This window comes from Chanodichthys erythropterus, chromosome 17 (assembly GCF_024489055.1).
Source record: "Chanodichthys erythropterus isolate Z2021 chromosome 17, ASM2448905v1, whole genome shotgun sequence".
In the NCBI taxonomy this organism is placed as follows: domain Eukaryota; kingdom Metazoa; phylum Chordata; class Actinopteri; order Cypriniformes; family Xenocyprididae; genus Chanodichthys; species Chanodichthys erythropterus.
The window spans coordinates 38,055,785-38,073,619 of NC_090237.1; the positions used below are offsets into that span (position 1 = coordinate 38,055,785).

General features: G+C 38.9%; 1 protein-coding gene and 1 pseudogene across 1 annotated transcript in view; one reads left to right on the forward strand and one right to left on the reverse strand.

Annotated features, from left to right (window-relative positions):
* Positions 1-2,404: 2,404 nt before the first annotated feature.
* On the forward strand, positions 2,405-3,352 carry LOC137004265 (olfactory receptor 52N2-like; annotated as a pseudogene).
* A 12,867-nt stretch (positions 3,353-16,219) lies between these two features.
* arrb1 (arrestin, beta 1) overlaps positions 16,220-17,835 on the reverse strand; it is a 52,957-nt gene continuing 51,341 nt past the window's right edge. Inside the window, exon 16 of the mRNA XM_067364868.1 lies at positions 16,220-16,765. Within this exon, the coding sequence (XP_067220969.1) occupies positions 16,654-16,765 (112 nt within the window). The 3' untranslated portion in view covers positions 16,220-16,653. The remainder of the gene's footprint in view (positions 16,766-17,835) is intronic.

The window sequence follows — 17,835 nt, forward strand, 5'->3', positions numbered from 1 at the left end:
ATTGGTAATCACAAAATGTCACAAACAAGACACAGAATATTAGTAACATGACATGAAATCACATAATGTACACATTCGAAATACAAGTAATTAATAGAAGAAAAACCACCCCATTAAAATACACTCCCAAAACAGAAGAAAAATAAACGCAATACATAAAAGGACGAAAGACAGGGCTCATACAGAGCAACCATGTAGCTAGTTCTCTGACAATTTAATGTGTCTCACCCCCTACAATACAGATAAATTAAAATGAAACCATAGAGCAATGAAAACAGACAGCAACAATCCCCCTTAATATCTGAACAATGTTGATGTTTCTGTATCAATGCAGAGAGTAACCACAATGGTGTGAAAATGGCAACACGGCAGCAGACAATGGTCACAAGTAACGAGAGGGAGAATCCTGCACCGAATGCAAACAGAGAAGTGATATATTGCAAATGGTTATACATCCCCCAGTCATAATGGCATACTTATATTGCATACAAAACAGGATATGGCCCCAGATATATAATCCCTTCACAGGCAAGGGCACACAGCATTCATATAAACCACTGATTAACTGGGATACAGGGAACCGCACATAACTTAAAACATTAACCAATCGCTATATCCCAAGCAAGTCTAAATCACCTGCTCAGTAAAAACTGCTTCAATCCACATACCCGAGAGGTAAGCAGTAATCCAAATACATGCTAACAGCACCTACCTGCAGCTGCCATCAGTCACACAAAAGGGGGAAAGCCAGACATGACACATCACAGGCTACAGCCGACCAGCATTTAAATAGAAAGCACCCTTCGCTGATAAGCAGTCGCAAATGTCAATTACCACTTACCTAGTTCTGCTACACAAACATGAACAAGTTCAAAATAAACAAAGACTTAACTTGAATTAACCTGACTAGGAAACATGAAACTCACCAACATTAGATACAGGGAGCAAACCAAGACAAGAGACTATAGAAACATGAGTCACAAAATACGACATTTGCTCTTAATGACAAATGCGGAAAAGTTAGTTCATGCGTTCATGACCTCAAGGCTCGATTACTAGGTGGTTGCCCTGCCCGCTTGATAAACAAACTCCAGCTGGTCCAAAACACAGCAGCTAGAGTTCTTACTAGAACCAGGAAGTATAATCATATTAGCCCGGTTCTGTCAACATTGCATTGGCTTCCTATTAAACATTGTATTCATTTTAAAATCTTGCAAATTACTTACAAAGCACTAAATGGTTAAGCTCCCCAGTACCTGAGCGAGCTCTTAAAGCATTATAATCCTTCACGTCCTTCAGTTTCACAGATCCTCAACAATCCTGTCTCCATACCAGTGTGATGAATCCGAAATTCAACCAGATGGAACTGGATTGTATATTTTGACTGTTACGATCCCAATCTGACTTCTGACCTTACATGCTGGCTGAATTATAACCATGCACTGTTCCTGCACTGACTGAGCCTGGTTTCTCCCAAGGTTTTTTTTTTTTTTGGTCACCTAAAGGAGTTTGGGTTCCTTGCCGCTGTCACCTATGGCTTGCTTAGTTGGGGACACTTGATATTCAACAATGTGTTTAATCTGCCTGCATTGACACCATTGTATGCAAACTGAACTGAGCTGGATGATGACATCACTGTTTTCTCCAGAGCTGCAGTATAGATAAATTAACTAAATAACTAACTATTGATTTTTTACAACTGAATGAATCTATACTGAACTTACTTGACAATATTGAACTAACAATGACACTATTATCTTCTAGTGCTGCTATACAGTTCTACTATACAGAGCTGCTGTTATAATGTAATATTTACTTATAATTATTATTAGCATTAATAATTAACTTCTTTGAGTGATTTAATATATTTTTATTCTCAAATAAAACATTAAAATATTTAAAGTGAAGCAAAGAAATTAAGCAATGAAAATTATTTAGGCCTTATCTAAATATCTAGGTTTTTTTTTAATACTTTTTACACTTATGAAGATGTACACACCATTGTATTTTAAGGGGGAAAATGGTGTTTGACAATCACTACTCTATGGAAACATTCTATGGGAATAGTTGACTCATGGGAACACAGCATGATGTATTTAGAGAACATGTTTTGTGTCAAGCTTTCATTTCACTCTGAAATGTAAGACAAACCATTATATGAGGAAATGGTATAGATTTCTATTGATCAGCATATTGGAAAGACCACAGGTTAATGAATGAAAGGCCTATATAGATTAAAAATAGCACCATATATTGTTTAGTTCAGTTGTGTGGTCTAGGTGTATTTTCTTTGAGTAATTTTTTGAATATCTAACTTGTAAAAGTTTCAAATGTAGCTTTAGTCTCCAGGCTTTGAAACTTATTTCTTTGAACAGAACGCTGTTTGAAAAAGGGACTGATCGGCATGAAGAATCTTTCTGCAGGAAATGTTTAATTCATAGACTTAAAACTGATTGGATTCCACAGCCTTGAAGAATGGAGACCTTTTTTATTTATTCCTTACTTTCTGATGTTTTTATTGTCTATCACGGCAAATTCTAGTCTCATATGTTTAATTATATCTCAGAAGTCTCTGCATTCTCCTATGTATGTATTAATAAGTTTATTGGCTGTTGTAGACTTGATCATGCCTATATTTTTTGTACCTAACATGCTTCTTAGCTTTTTATTTAACTGGAATGGGATATCTCTGACTGGTTGCTTGGTACAAATGTTTTGTATTTGTTATGTTGGATCATTTCAGTCTACTTTGATTTTGTGGATGGCAGTGGACCGTTACTTTGCGATATTCAAACCTCTTAATTATCACAAATACATGGAAATCACTAACTTTCTAAAGTATCTTATTGTCCCATTTATCAGAAATGGACTCCTGAATGTCACTATGGTCTCTCTGGCTGGAAAACTTTCATTTTGTTCAACAAATGTCATCGATCACTGTTTTTGTGAACACATGGCATTGGTTCAGTTAGCATGTGGAGATATATCTATTAATAACTTAGTAGGACTTTTGACTGTTTTCCTTATACCAGCTGCAGATTTTATTCTCGTTTCCGTTTCTTATTTTGTGATTTTTGCCTCTGTGTTGAAATCTGGTAATGCCCACATGAAGACCATAAACACCTGCATTACTCACATCATTGTAATGGCAAGTAATTTATTTTTTGCCCTGATTGCATTTATGTCATACAGAATAAGAAATAATTTTTCTACCAATAGTCGTGTATTTTTTAGCACAATGTACTTACTTTTTCCAAGTTGTTTTAACCCAATAGTTTATGGAGTGAGAACAAAAGAAATAAGACAAAAGTTTCTTCAGTTTATAAGTAAAGGAAAAGTCTTTTCATCATAAGATATCCAATTGAAAAAATATATGCTAAAACTGTAACATTTATATAAGGAAATCCTGTTTTGTTAAAGTGTAAAATAGCTGATAAATATGTGTAATTAGGTCAACAAGTTTGAAAATATGCACATATGAGATATAAACGAGAATTAAATACCAATGTGCACTCTTTTTTTTTTTTTTCTTTTTTTTTTTCTTTGCATGCAGAACTGGATTGGGTTATTAAAGAATTCAAATCAATTAGATTTTTCAAAAAATATTTTTCACTTGAGCATCTGCTACCTAAAATGTTTGTGCAGGACCCTGTTAGAAAGCTGCAGGTATTTTATTTAGGGGTCAGTAAAAACAGTTATTTTGCTCCAGCACTACAGACTGCTACCAGGAGAGGGAGACAACACCTGTCACACCCCGTGTGTGTGTGTTGGGGGGAAGGTATGGGTGCGTGTTTTTGTGACATACCAGGACACAAATGTATATAATGACATGGGTATGACATAGGTATTACAAGAAGAGGTGACTGATGAGGACATTACCCCATGTCCCCAATTTTCAAAAGGCTCATAAATCATACAGAATGAGTTTTTGTCAGAAAAGTGTGCACAGTTTCCTGTGATGGTTATGTTTAGGGGAAGGGGTAGTGTAGGGGGATAGAAAATACGGTTTGTACAGTATAAAAATCATTACGCCTATGGAATGACCCCACAGTTCACAAAAACAAACGTGTGTGTGTGTTGCTATCTCTTTCCAGACAGGAGACTATTGACTGTTTTCGCGGTGTAATTGGAAAGTTTGTAGTTGTTGCTGTTCGAATATTTGTAGTCTGCTGTAGAGGCCTGAGGGGGGTGGATTTTTTAGCCCCACACCTGCACGATTCAAAATAGTCTCTGCTCCTTTTTCTAGTATTTCAAAACATACATTCAAATTCAAAATTGCTTTATTGACATGACTGTAAATAATACAATATTGCCAAAGCACATATACATAAAACAAAAATAAAAACATCTGTATAATAGAAGAAAACATTATCAAATATTAAAACACTATCAAATATTATAACATAACATGTCTGAACATTTGATACCACAGTGTTTTAACATATATATACACACACGTACTGAGGGTCACTGTAGTGGACGGTAGGGAAACCACACGTATCTCACAGCCAGTGCTGCTGTCGGTCCCTCATCTAATATTAACTTTATTTGCTCTACTTCAGTCATGGCTGTACAGTTTTTTATTGAGTTACTGAATTTGGTGAAGTAGAGATCTCTTATAGGAGTGTATTTGTGGCATTTCTGTGTCTGCCTGTCTCGATGGCTAGACTGTGCTCACTGAGCCTGTACATGGTCAGGATCCGTCTCTGCTTTGTGTCTTTGACACTTTGGAGATACAAACCTGATTCCAAAAAAGTTCGGGACACTGTACAAATTGTGGATAAAAAAGGAATGCAATAATTTACAAATCTCATAAACTTATATTTTATTCACAATAGAATATAGATAACATATCAAATGTTGAAAGTGAGACATTTTGAAATGTCATGCCAAATATTGGCTCGTTTTGGATTTCATGAGAGCTACACATTCCAAAAAAGTTGGGACAGGTAGTGTATTAGTAGTAGGTAGTGGGTAGTATTCATATTATTCATCATAGACATTAATACTGAGAGTTGATGCAGTTATAGTTCTGTTCAATATATAGAGTGGTTTTGGTTTGACATTGTTGATTGTTTTAAAGTAATTTTAGTTAGGCACTTAGACGGCACTGCATCACATACAGGAATGCTACTGTAATGGAAATCACAACATGGGCTCAGGAATACTTCCAGAAAACATTGTCGGTGAACACAATCCACCGTGCCATTCGCCGTTGCCGGCTAAAACTCTATAGGTCAAAAAAGAAGCATCTAAACATGATCCAGAAGCGCAGGTGTTTTCTCTGGGCCAAGGCTCATTTAAAATGGACTGTGGCAAAGTGGAAAACTGTTCTGTGGTCAGACGAATCAAAATTTGAAGTTCTTTTTGGAAAACTGGGATGCCATGTCATCCGGACTAAAGAGGACAAGGACAACCCAAGTTGTTATCAGCGCTCAGTTCAGAAGCCTGCATCTCTGATGGTATGGGGTTGCATGAGTGCGTGTGGCATGGGCAGCTTACACATCTGGAAAGGCACCATCAATGCTGAAAGGTATATCCAAGTTCTAGAACAACATATGCTCCCATCCAGATGTCGTCTCTTTCAGGGAAGACCTTGCATTTTCCAACATGACAATGACAGACCACATACTGCATCAATTACAACATCATGGCTGCGTAGAAGAAGGATCAGGATACTGAAATGGCCAGCCTGCAGTCCAGATCTTTCACACATAGAAAACATTTGGTGCATCATAAAGAGGAAGATGCGACAAAGAAGACCTAAGACAGTTGAGCAACTAGAAGCCTGTATTAGACAAGAACAGGACAACATTCCTATTCCTAAACTTGAGCAACTTGTCTCCTCAGTCCCCAGACGTTTACAGACTGTTATAAAAAGAAGAGGGGATGCCACACAGTGGTAAACATGGCCTTGTCCCAAATTTTTTGAGATTTGTTGATGCCATGAAATTTAAAATCAACTTATTTGTCCCTTAAAATGATACATTTTCTCAGTTTAAACATTTGATATGTCATCTATGTTGTATACTGAATAAAATATTGAAATTTGAAACTTCCACATCATTGCATTCTGTTTTTATTCACAATTTGTACAGTGTCCCAACTTTTTTGGAATCAGGCTTGTAGATCTTCTAATTCATAATTTGATTTCAGAGTTCAGAGAATTGTAATTTGCTTTATGTCTTAGTTTCCTTATTCCAGTGTTCCAGATATGTATTTTTAGATTGTTTGATAATTTTGATGTTTGGATGAGCAGCAGTGCTGGTCTGACACTGGTTGGTGTTAGTAGAGTTAGTCGGGTTAGTAAGTCTCAGAACCAGCTGACTGAGGGGACTCTTTTCGGGGTTCAGTTCTTGGGTTTGTAATGCTTTAAAATGTAGCGATTCTGTGGGACTTGATTTTAGATGCATCCAGAATTTGAGGGATCTTTTTTGCAAATTAATAATCAATGGGGAATCGGCCTAATTCTACCCTACATGCATTATTGGGTGTTCTTCTTTGTAGTTTTAGGATCATTTTGCAGAATTCTGTGTGTAGGGATTCTGTTGGATGTTTGTCCCATCTAGTGTAGCTCTGATCACTGAGTGGACCCCAAACCTCACTTCCATACAGCGCAATGGGCTGAATCACACTATCGAAGATTTGAACTGGTATCTGTGTTCCTGACATTGTGTTCTGTGTTTCTGGAAGACCATAATGTTGGTCTTCTTGAGGTTTTCTGCCAGGGCCCAGTTCTGGCAGTAGTTCTCCAGCAGGTCCAGGTGCTGCTGTAGTCCCTGTGCAGTGGGTGACAGCAGCACCAGGTCGTCTGCATACAGCAACAGTTTGATGTTCTTGTCTTGTAGAGTGAGTCCTGGAGCTGTAGAACGTTGCACCGCTAGTTCGTTAATGTAAATGTTGAACAGCGTTGGACTCAGGCTACAGCTCTGCCGTACTCCTCTCTTCTGGGTGAAGAATTCTGTATGTTTGTTGCCAACTCGTACTGCACATTTGTTGTTCGAATACATTGATTTTATCATGTCATAAGCTTTACCACCTACACCGCTTTGTAAAAGTTTGTAATATAATCCGTCATGCCAAATAGAATCAAATGCTTTTTTGAAATTGACAAAGCATGCAAATATTTTTGGTCTGTTTTACGTGTTTATTGATTAGGGTGTATAGGGTGATGTGATGTTGATGTAAAAAAAGAATGAAAACAAAAGCTAATTCCAAACAGTTGTCTTTAATGTAGGAAGCATCAGTAAACATTACCATAGCAAATAAACAACTCCATTTCTTCATCGCCTCTCTAGGTTTCTTATTAGGTTTTACTGCCCTCTAGCGACCATACTCCGTATCACAATGATTCACAGAACACAACAGGTGAAAATGTGGTCGGTTGTTCTGTGATTTGGAAGGAATCCAATCTGACTCGGACTCAGGACATTGTGTTCATTAAGGAAGTTTACAATTCTATTGTTTAAAATAGCTAAATAGCTTCCCCAGATTACTGCTCACACAAATGCCTCTGAAATTATTAGGGTCCAATTTATTCCCACTCTTATGAATTGGGGTAGTAAGTCCTTGGCTCCAGATGTCAGGAAAACAGCCTGAACTAAGTACAATGTTGAATAATTTGAGCACAGCCATCTGCAGTTCAGGTGTGCTGTGTTTCAGCATTTCATCCAGAATGCTGTCAGCACCACAAGATTTCTTACATTTTTTACTTTTGAGTTTGTTTGTCAGTTCTTCATGTGTAATTGGGAAGTCGAGTGGATTTTGATTATTTTTAATTTTGTCTTCATAAGTTTGTAGATTTTGGTTGATCAGATTATAATTGTCTTTGAGTTGTTTTGGTGGAATTTCTTTATATAAGTTTTCAAAATGTTTTGTCCAGATTTCTCTATCTTGTATTTCTATCTTGTATTGGTAGGTCTTGTGGTTTTGTTGTGCTCAGATTATTCCACATATCCCAGAACTGATTATGGTTTAGTGAATGTTCTATTTACTGTAAAATTTTGGTCAGATGGTGTTGCTTTTTCACTCTAACTGTGTCTTTGTATTGTTTTAGATTTGAACAGTATTCAGTTCTGATGTCTGTGTTGTTTGGTTCTTTATGTTTCAGATTTGTAATTTTATAAGTTGTTTCCTTAATGTTTTGCTGTCTGAGTCATTTTTCATTTTTTGGGGTATTTTTCCCTTTCGAGGGAACTCGCGCTGCGTCCTATAGGAACGCTTTGGGAACGCCTCCAGCGTGATAACATCTGATGCACTGGTGAACGTCATGGGCGGGTGACGTCACGACCAGGAAAGGATAAATACACATCCGGTGCAACCGGCTTCAGCTTTTCTGCCTCAGCAAAAGCGCTCTATGTGAAACTGTCTTTGTCTATTTATTGTTGTCTGTCCCGTTATCATAAAGCACAATATATATCAGTTATGGCGAACACACAAGCATTTAAACCGTGTGCTCCTCCCTGCCCTCGTTTTCTCTCGGGTGGGGATACACACGATTTGTGCGTTATGTGTTTGGGAGCGGAGCATGCTCTTTCAACCTTCGAGGGGACTGAATGCGAGCATTGTGAAAAACTTCCCCTGAGAACGCTCCGCTCCCGCCTCGCACTTTTCGAGGAAAGTGCGCAGGCAAGCGTTCCCCACGGCTCTGGACCCGCTGCTGCCGAGGCAGAGCAGAGAAAGATGTCGTGGGGCTCACAGATGGATCTGTCAGCGGGGCTTGATACGAGCACGAGTGCTTTTTCTCAGCCTTCACCTGGCAGATCCCGTGCCCCCTCTCTGATGTCGGAAGCCCGCCCCGCGGCTTCTTCCGCCCAGGGAGAGGGCTCGTCGCATCAGCACTCTAGTTCTGAGGAATTAGACGTGCTGAGCATCGATATGGGGGAAGATGACTCGCCATCACTTTCCCCTGAGTACGAGGAGCTGGTGGATGTGCTTTCTCGTGCTGTGTCAAAATTAAACATTGAGTGGCCAGCCGAGAATCTTGGCGCTTGTCCAAAAAGCAAACTGGACGAGTGGTTTCTGTCATCAGACAAAGCACTTCCACCACGGGGCCTTCCCTTTTTCCCTGATTTGCATGATGAGATATCTAAAACTTGGAAAAAGCCATATTCATCACGTCTTTTCAGCCCTCATGTGAAACACTACTCTAATATAAGAGGGCTGAAAGAGCATGGTTATGGGGCGATGCCCCGGGTTGAACAGACGCTTGCGAGTTATCTGTCCCCGGGTTCAGCATCGTCCCTGAAGGCCCCCACGCTTCCCACTAAACCACTAAAAGCTACATCAGGGTTAGTGGGAAAAGCATATACGGCAGCAGGTCAGGCTGGTGCGTGCTTGCATACTATGGCTGTTTTGCAAGCGTACCAAGCAGATCTGTTGAAGGATCTGGATGGCGGGGAGGGGATTGGCTCGGACGCTGTTCGAGAACTTCGTCGAGCCACAGATCTGTCTCTAAGAGCCACAAAGGAGACCGCCAGAGCTGTTGGGTGGTCTATGGCAGCCTTGGTGGCGACAGAGAGGCACCTGTGGCTTAATCTGTCTGAGTTGAAGGATAAAGACAGGGCCTTTTCCTCGACGCTCCGCTTGCACCATCTGGCCTGTTCGGCGACGCAGTCACATCTGTCGTCGACAGGTTCTAGGAAGCTAAAAAGCAGGCGGAGGCGTTTAAAAAGTATCTTCCACGCCGCCATCCACCTTCTGGGGCTGCTGGGCGTGAGCAGTCCCAGCCGTACAGCTCCTCATACCGAGCGCAGCAGAAAGAGAGTGTCGCTTCTCGAGCTCCACCCCAAAGACACGGTGGGCAGGGACGGCACTCTCAGCCCAAGCCTTCCAAGCCGAAAACAGACCTGAGGGTTTTGCTTCAGGCGAAGAAGGCTGGGCAGAAGAAATCCTGACGCCAGACTTCTGAGGGCAGCCCCACACGTGGTGGTGCGGTACACACCTCAGTATACGTTGCCCGTTCCACCTCGTGGCCCTCAGGGGGCCGTTCTGCCAACCCTGCCACCCTTGGTGCTTCGGGGCGCAGCGGTTCCCACCGAATTAGTGACGCAGTGTTCAGAACATCAACACGACACTGCGTCACATCCTCTGAGGAGGATAAATTTACATCAAAAATGTGCTGTGAACAAAACACCAGAGGCCAGCCTCGAGAGGCTGGTTCCCTTAGTAGATTTTCTGGTAGAGTGGAAATCTCTTCAAAATATCTCACGTTGGGTCCTGCAAATTATAGAGAAAGGTTACAAAATACAGTTTTGGTGCCGTCCACCTCTATTCAAAGGAGTGCTGCATACGTCAGTGCTTCCTCAGCAGGCTTTGGTGTTGGAACAAGAAATAAAAACCTTATTAGCAAAGGAGGCTATAGAGAGGGTTCCGGTTGCCGACAGGGAGTCAGGGTTTTACAGCCGGTATTTCTTGGTTCCAAAAAAGGATGGGGGATTGCGCCCTATTTTAGATCTACGTCATCTGAATCGAGCAGTTCAAAAGCTAAAATTCAAGATGCTGACGTTAAGTCAAATCGTGACTCAAATCAAATCCGAGGATTGGTTTGTCACAATAGATCTCAAGGACGCATACTTCCATATCTTTTCAGAAAAAAATATCTAAATATAATATAGGCCTGTAATATAATATAATAAATATAATATACAATACATATATAGATATATATATAGATATATATATATTAGTTTATATCTTGCAATTCTGAGATAAAAAAAGTCACAATTACTGTTTTAATTTTTTCATTTAGTGGCTTCCATACTAAGCACTTTTTCATGTCAAAGACCGTTTTTATAAAATGAGTGTTGGCATGGATTTAAGCGCACGCACACTCTAAGATCAAATCTGTACGTACGCACGAATTATAAATGAGGCCCAACATATTTAAAAAAAGAAAAAAAAAAACATGTCTTTTACTCTGATGCAAAGTGAATGATGTGTCACGGAGCAGGCCTTTCAGGCTACACCCACCCCTAGAACCCGTACCACCCTTGGGGAGTCGGACAAAGGCCAGACAAGGACGACAGACAAGGCTTCAAGTAATACCGTATTTTATTGAGTATAAAAAGGGAATTTAAAAATGGTGAGTCTTCTGGGCAGGGTCGTCCGTCCTGTGGACCCACCGGAGACCCACAAAGTACGATATAGGGGGGTGCTCTGGGGAGTGGCTTCGCTGCCTTTCAATAGGAGAGAGGCCCACACTGGGAGGAGCCTACTGTAGGACCGTTCAGGTACGTATTTTGGGTGACGTACTCCCTTCTTCCCTGAGGGAGGACGGGTCGGGAATTACGACCAGAGGGTTTATGATGGAACAGTTAAGGTACGTGGTTTGAATACGTACTCCTCTTCTACAGATGACAGATAGAAACTGATGGCTGAGTAGCTCCACTACCAAGCAGTCCAGGAAGTATTCCAATATCAAATCCTCTTAAAGGACCGGCAGACACAGAGCTTACCAAGCAGACAGGTGAATACACAGATACGTAATCCTCTTCATTCAGCAATGACAGTCAGAGAACTTACAGCTGGAGGAGCTTCACTGCAAGTAGTTAGGCGAGTATTCAGGTATGACTTCCTCTTTAAGAACTGGCAGACACAGAGCTTACAATAGGGGAAGTTCACTGCAAGGCAGGCAGGTGAATACACAGTTACGTAATCCTCTTCTTCAACAATGACAGACAGAGAACTTACAGCTGGAGGAGCTTCACTGCAGAGCAATCAGGTGAGTATTCAGGTATAACTTCCTCTTGAAGGACTGGCAGACACAGAGCTTACAATGGGAGAAGATCACTGCAAAGCAGGCAGGTAAATGCACAGATACGTAATCCTCTTCTTCAACAATGACAGACAGGGGACTTACAGCTGGAAGAGCTTCACTGCAGAGCAATCAGGTGAGTATTCAGGTATAACTTCCTCTCGAAGGACTGGCAGACACAGAGCTTACAATGGGAGGAGTTCACTGCAAAGCAGGCAGGTAGATACACAGATACATAATCCTCTTCTTACTTCTTAGAACGTGACAGAAAGCTCAGGTAAGTAGTGGACACCCGGCGGGTTTAAGTTCACACTTCACACATCAAAACAGTGCATCACATCACTTCATCACTGCAATTCAACACTCAGTGGGAAATACATATATAGATGGCCTTTGCCCATTTCTGACCTGGCATTCACATCAGGAAGTCCCATAAACAAGGAAGAGGATGGAGATCAATTGAACTACTCACAGTCTCTCCCAAACAATCTTACTGTCCAGCGATTTCCTCCTTCCGATTGAGTCAACGTGCTCTCTCTCCCAAACTCACAATGCCGTGCCTGATTGCCAGTCCCACTTCCTCTTCTCCACCGCTCACTCTTCCTCCAAGATTCGCAGTCCCCAAACAAAAGAAACAAAAAAACGCCCCTTTTAGTGCATCCTCTCTCCTTTTATCCTACCCTAAGGGCAACGTGTCCCAATGTGCACCACTGCCGGCAAACTTCACTAATCACCCCATTCACTGGGATTTTTCGCTAAACCGGAACTAGCCCGGTGTTCCGTTGTTATTGGTCCGGCGGGAGGCAATCGCATCGAACATTAGTTCCACCTTGACAGTTGAAATTTGTCACCTCGTGACAGATGTCTAAGCTTTTATTAGTCGCTGCCTCTCTGTCTCATCCATAGTACTATCCTTAGATTACCAGTGAGAGCCTGATCCAATTTGTATCCATGTTTGACTAAGAAGGACCACTTCCTAAAACTGCATTCAAGGTACACACTGTATAAGTTCCTGCTTCCCCTGGGAACAGGGCCGTGCACAGACCTTTTGAGGGGCATGTGCTGAAACTGAAAAGGGCACAATAAAATATTTTTTATATATTATATATTCTTTATATTTTATCTGCATGATAAAATATAAAGAAGCACAGTGACCTGACGATTCGGTAATGTTTTTTAGTTACTACAACATTACTGTAGTAAAACCATGTTTTACTATGTTACATGTGAAGATGAGCGGGGAGTATACAATACTAGATTAAAAAAATTATCTAGCGAGCAAATACATATTAACATCGTAAACATTAACCATACTGTGTGACCATATATAATATGATTAAATGTTAATGAATTAGGCCTAAGTGTATCAGCAGATAGCCATCATAAATCAAAGAAGAAATTCCTTAGAAATATATTTTACCCAACGTTAGCTGATGACGGGGATCACTCAGTCGCTTTTTTTCAAACTCAAATGCAGTAACGCTGAGTTTTTGACCAGCGAATATGTGCAAAATAAAAACGTTAAATCGATGGCATCACATTAGGCTACATGCTACGTAATCATCAATATGTTATGAGCGCTCAGTTTTTGGCCAAAATCTCAATTTATAAAAGATGTAATACTACTGTACTGTCTGTATGCACAGGCTATTTAAGGCTATTGGCTATGACTAACTTAGAAGGCAAATGCTACCCCCCTCATTCTCTCTCCACCGCCGGTCTCAGGCCTCAAATGCATAAAATATGAAACTTTATAGACATACCAATGTTAATTTCGTAAAGACAACGTTGTAGCCTACTTATTCAAACAACAAGATTTTTATTTACTGTAGCAAGACGTTTAGCTGCTCTGCTGTGGAACTTCAGTTCGCTGCACTCAGGGGGTGGAGTTAAGAGGTTTGGCTGACAGTTTGAGCGGAACCAAAAAGATTTTGTCACAAGCTCTTTTTAATACCTTTATTAGGCTAAATATATTTGTAAATCAGACAGACAGACGTAAAGGGTGACCAATACCATTGATTTATTCAAGAAAATAAACAAATAAAATAAAACACCTCCCCAAAAAAAGGCACTTCGGAGTGTAAGGACAAAAAGGGCATGTGCTTGGCACAGGTTGAGCCCTACCTGTGCACATGCCTGCCTGGGAATCAAACACATGACCTGGCATTGGTCCCCAAGTCCTAATTAAACACACCTGAACCAGTTCATCAAGGTCTTCAGAGTCACTTGCTGCATCCCAATTTGCCTACTTATACTACGCCCTAAAAGTATGTACTCTTTCTGAGAACAAAAAGTACTTACTTTTGAGTGTGTAGCAAAAGAGTAGACAAGCTTTGGGACATAGGCTACTATCATACAATCGCATCTTTTCTCTCTGTCGCAACTGTCACCGTAAACTGGCCTGTCAATCATCTTACATCCTCCACATTTCATTTAGCTAATTTCCTACTGTATCGGAGTGAAATGCAGCACGTTGATCTGCAGTCGCGGGTCTTTCATGTGGAGAACTCTCCTCATATTAATGCATAATGATGCATTTAAAACTTAATGGCCATTCGGATCTTTATAAAAGTCCACATTGGTTTTGCAGATGAAAAATAACACGGGTAACATTAAATAAATAATTTCTATCAGGTTAAACTGATTATTAGTCACTCAAACTCTCAGCGTTGATCATGCATATCCGGCATGTTTTGTAGTTTTTAACACTTTTTACTCGTGTTTGTAGTTCTGAACTGAATCCTCGTCCAATGCGCAATGGGTTGTGGGCAATATTAGCCTCTATAGTGTGCACGGATCCACACTTCGAAAATCTAACGGAAATAGTAGATCATCCGGGGACTTTTGGCATACTCTTTTCAACATACTATGCTTTGGGACATACTTATTTTAATCTCACATACTATTTAGGATGGATAGTATGAACATTGGGACGCAGGGATAATCTATCATCTACACACACACACACACACACACACACTCACACACAAATACATAGAATATAAAGAAGAAACAAAGACTTTGATATATACAACATAGTATATATTTAATATATTGTAATTTCTTCTTACATTTGATCATCAATATCATTCTCTTGCCTTATGTCAATAATCAAGTTTACTTATTTTAGAATTGTGGTTTATCCAGCACATGGAAATTATTATATATCAGTTCAATGAACAATCCATTTTCATTTAAACATCTTTCTATCTATCTTTCTTTCTTTCACAAAACATACAAATTATTGACGTTTCATGCAGTATGTCAAGGCCTCATTCATATAGAAAGCACATCATTTTTGCAATGTAAAAAAGGCTACATTTCCAATTAAGTGTCTTTTGATTTTAGTGGGTCTCCAGCTCAGAGAATAACTGGATAAGTCTAGAGGAGTCAGTCAAATAGGAAATTGTCCATAGAATATTTAAACCAATAGTTTGCCCCAAAATGAAAATTCCGTCATCATTTATTTACTGTGATGTTGTTCTAAATCTAGATGACTTTCTTTCATGAAACACAAGAGAAATTTTAAAGAATGTGCTGTTTTTTCATAAATTTAATAAGGACTGGAGCTTTCAAGTTTCCAATATGACCATATGGAGCAAAACCATATTAAAAGAATTAGTCACAGTCCATGTGATTGCTAGAGGAACAGACAGATTGAATCGTTAAACATTGAACATCTTGACATCTGCCCCAACATCTACTTGGCCATAGTTCATGAGAGTTTAAGTAGTGATTCTTGATTCAACGTTTATTTTTTATATTATTATTTTATTTATTTATTTGAGCCTGATCTTTTCAATGAATTATTTGATCAGGTTCACACTAAATAATTCATTCACAAACTTAGATTTTTTCAAAATTATTCATACAATAGCCACAAGTTGAGTTGAATTTTAATGATTATTTTATGGTGCTTTTTAATCTTTATTGACACTTAAAAGCTGCAGTCCCTATTAATTATGATAGCATTAAAAAAACAGTACATTCTTCAAAATTTTTCATTTGATGGATTTGAAACAGATTTAAGTATATATATAATTTATTCAGAATAGATACTGTAACTGGAATGGTTGTAGCACACAACTATTCATTGATACTTTGTTTGAGAAGCTTCAATTATGTAAAAATATCCTATAATAATATACTGTCCCTTTAAAGATATATAGGCATTGTTTACAATTAAATGATTTCATAGAAACCCACTTTTAGAAACCATTGAAGAGAAAAAAATGTCATAAATGGTTGTTGCAATGTCATGTATCGTGTATATATATATATATATATATATATATATATATATATATATATATATATATATATATGATAACTTTTAGATTAGATGAGACATTGGTTCTTTTGAAACGTGGAAAAAAGTGTCTCAGTTGAGACATGAGACATTATAAAGATTAATCAATTTGGCAGCTTTTTATAATAAAAAATAGTAAATCCAGTCCCTTTTAGAGTAATTAAAACAGAACAAATTCCATACATTAAATAGGGTTTAATACTAAGCCACGACCCTCAAACTCCCCCTCTGTTCTAATCAAAGGAAGAATCTATAAAACAAAGCAACAACAAAGGCATGCTACCACTGACGTTTGATTTAGCTATTATGAGAAGCCATTGCCTCAACCCCAAAAGACCCTCAAATATCCGAGGCACTCAGTGGGCGGCCTATCAACTAAAACCTCACCTTCTAATCGCTTCAACGACAAGGTCACATTTTTCTACACTTAAGTTTTTATTTTATACCCTCGCAGGATGGAAGAGACGAATGTGAACAAGAACACAACAACTGCACCACTGTGAGTGTGTTAAAGGGTGTCCCATTTTTCCAGGTTATCCAGAAAGGGTCTCTCGTATCGTCACAACACAGGAACCTCTTATCTGAGCATCTATCTGTCATTCAGTTTGGGCGAATCGGCACCCTCCTCATCTTCATCTTTGTCGTCTTTTGCTCCGATCAGTCGTTGCCGAGCAAAGTCCTCGAAGATGATGTCATCGTCACTAGGGACAGTCAGAGAAGCTTTCAGTTGTTTCCCTAAAACCACTTTTGTGCTCTGCATTACAAGCTGTTCTAGTTTCTTATAGGCAAAACATGCAGGTAACACTTTACAATAAGGTTTCGTTAGCATTAGTTAACTACTTTAGTTAACATGAATTAAGAATGAACAATATTTCTACAGCATTTATTAATCTTAGCTAATGTTAATTTCAGCATTTATTAACATTAGTTAATGCACTGTGACCTAACAAACAATGAAAGACTTTATTTTTATGAACTAATATTTATGAATACTGTAACAAATGCTTATTGCTGATTGTTTGTTCATGTTAGTTAGTACATTAACTAATGTTAATGAATGAGACCTTTTTGTTCTTTCAAAAATATTATAAAATGTTAATTATTCTGAGTTTGTGTGTCACTTTGATAGCAAAACAAACCTGTGTGTGTGTGTGCTTTTGTTTATACATTGTGGGGACCAAATGTCTCCACGATGTAATATAAACTTGAGTTCATCTACATCGTGGGGACAAGCCACCGGTACCCACAATGTAAATTAATTAATAAAAATACTAAATGATGTTTTTGTGAGAAAATAAAGGTGTGCACAGTTTCCTGTGATTGCTAGGTTTAGGGTTAGGGGTAGGGTAGGGGGATAAAAAGTACGGTTTGTACAGTATAAAATGCATTGCGGCCTATGGAAAGTAAATACAGTAAAAAGTGAAATATTATTAACATTTTACAGTTTTTTATTTGAATATATTTTAAAATATAATTTATTCCTGTGATCAAAGCTGCATTCATTACACAATCATCATCACTCCAGTCTTCAGTGTCACATGATCCTTCAGAACCATGGTCCGTTTTAGGTAAGATTTAAAAAAAGAAAAATAATTAACACTTTTATTCAGCAAGGACACACTTGATGATCGTAGGTGACAGTAAAGACATTTAAAGACAAAAAACATGTAAAGACATAATATTACAAAAGATTTCTATTTCAAATAAAAGCTTTTCTTTTGAACTTTCTATCAAAGAATCCTGATTTGGTTACCACCAAAATATTAAGCAG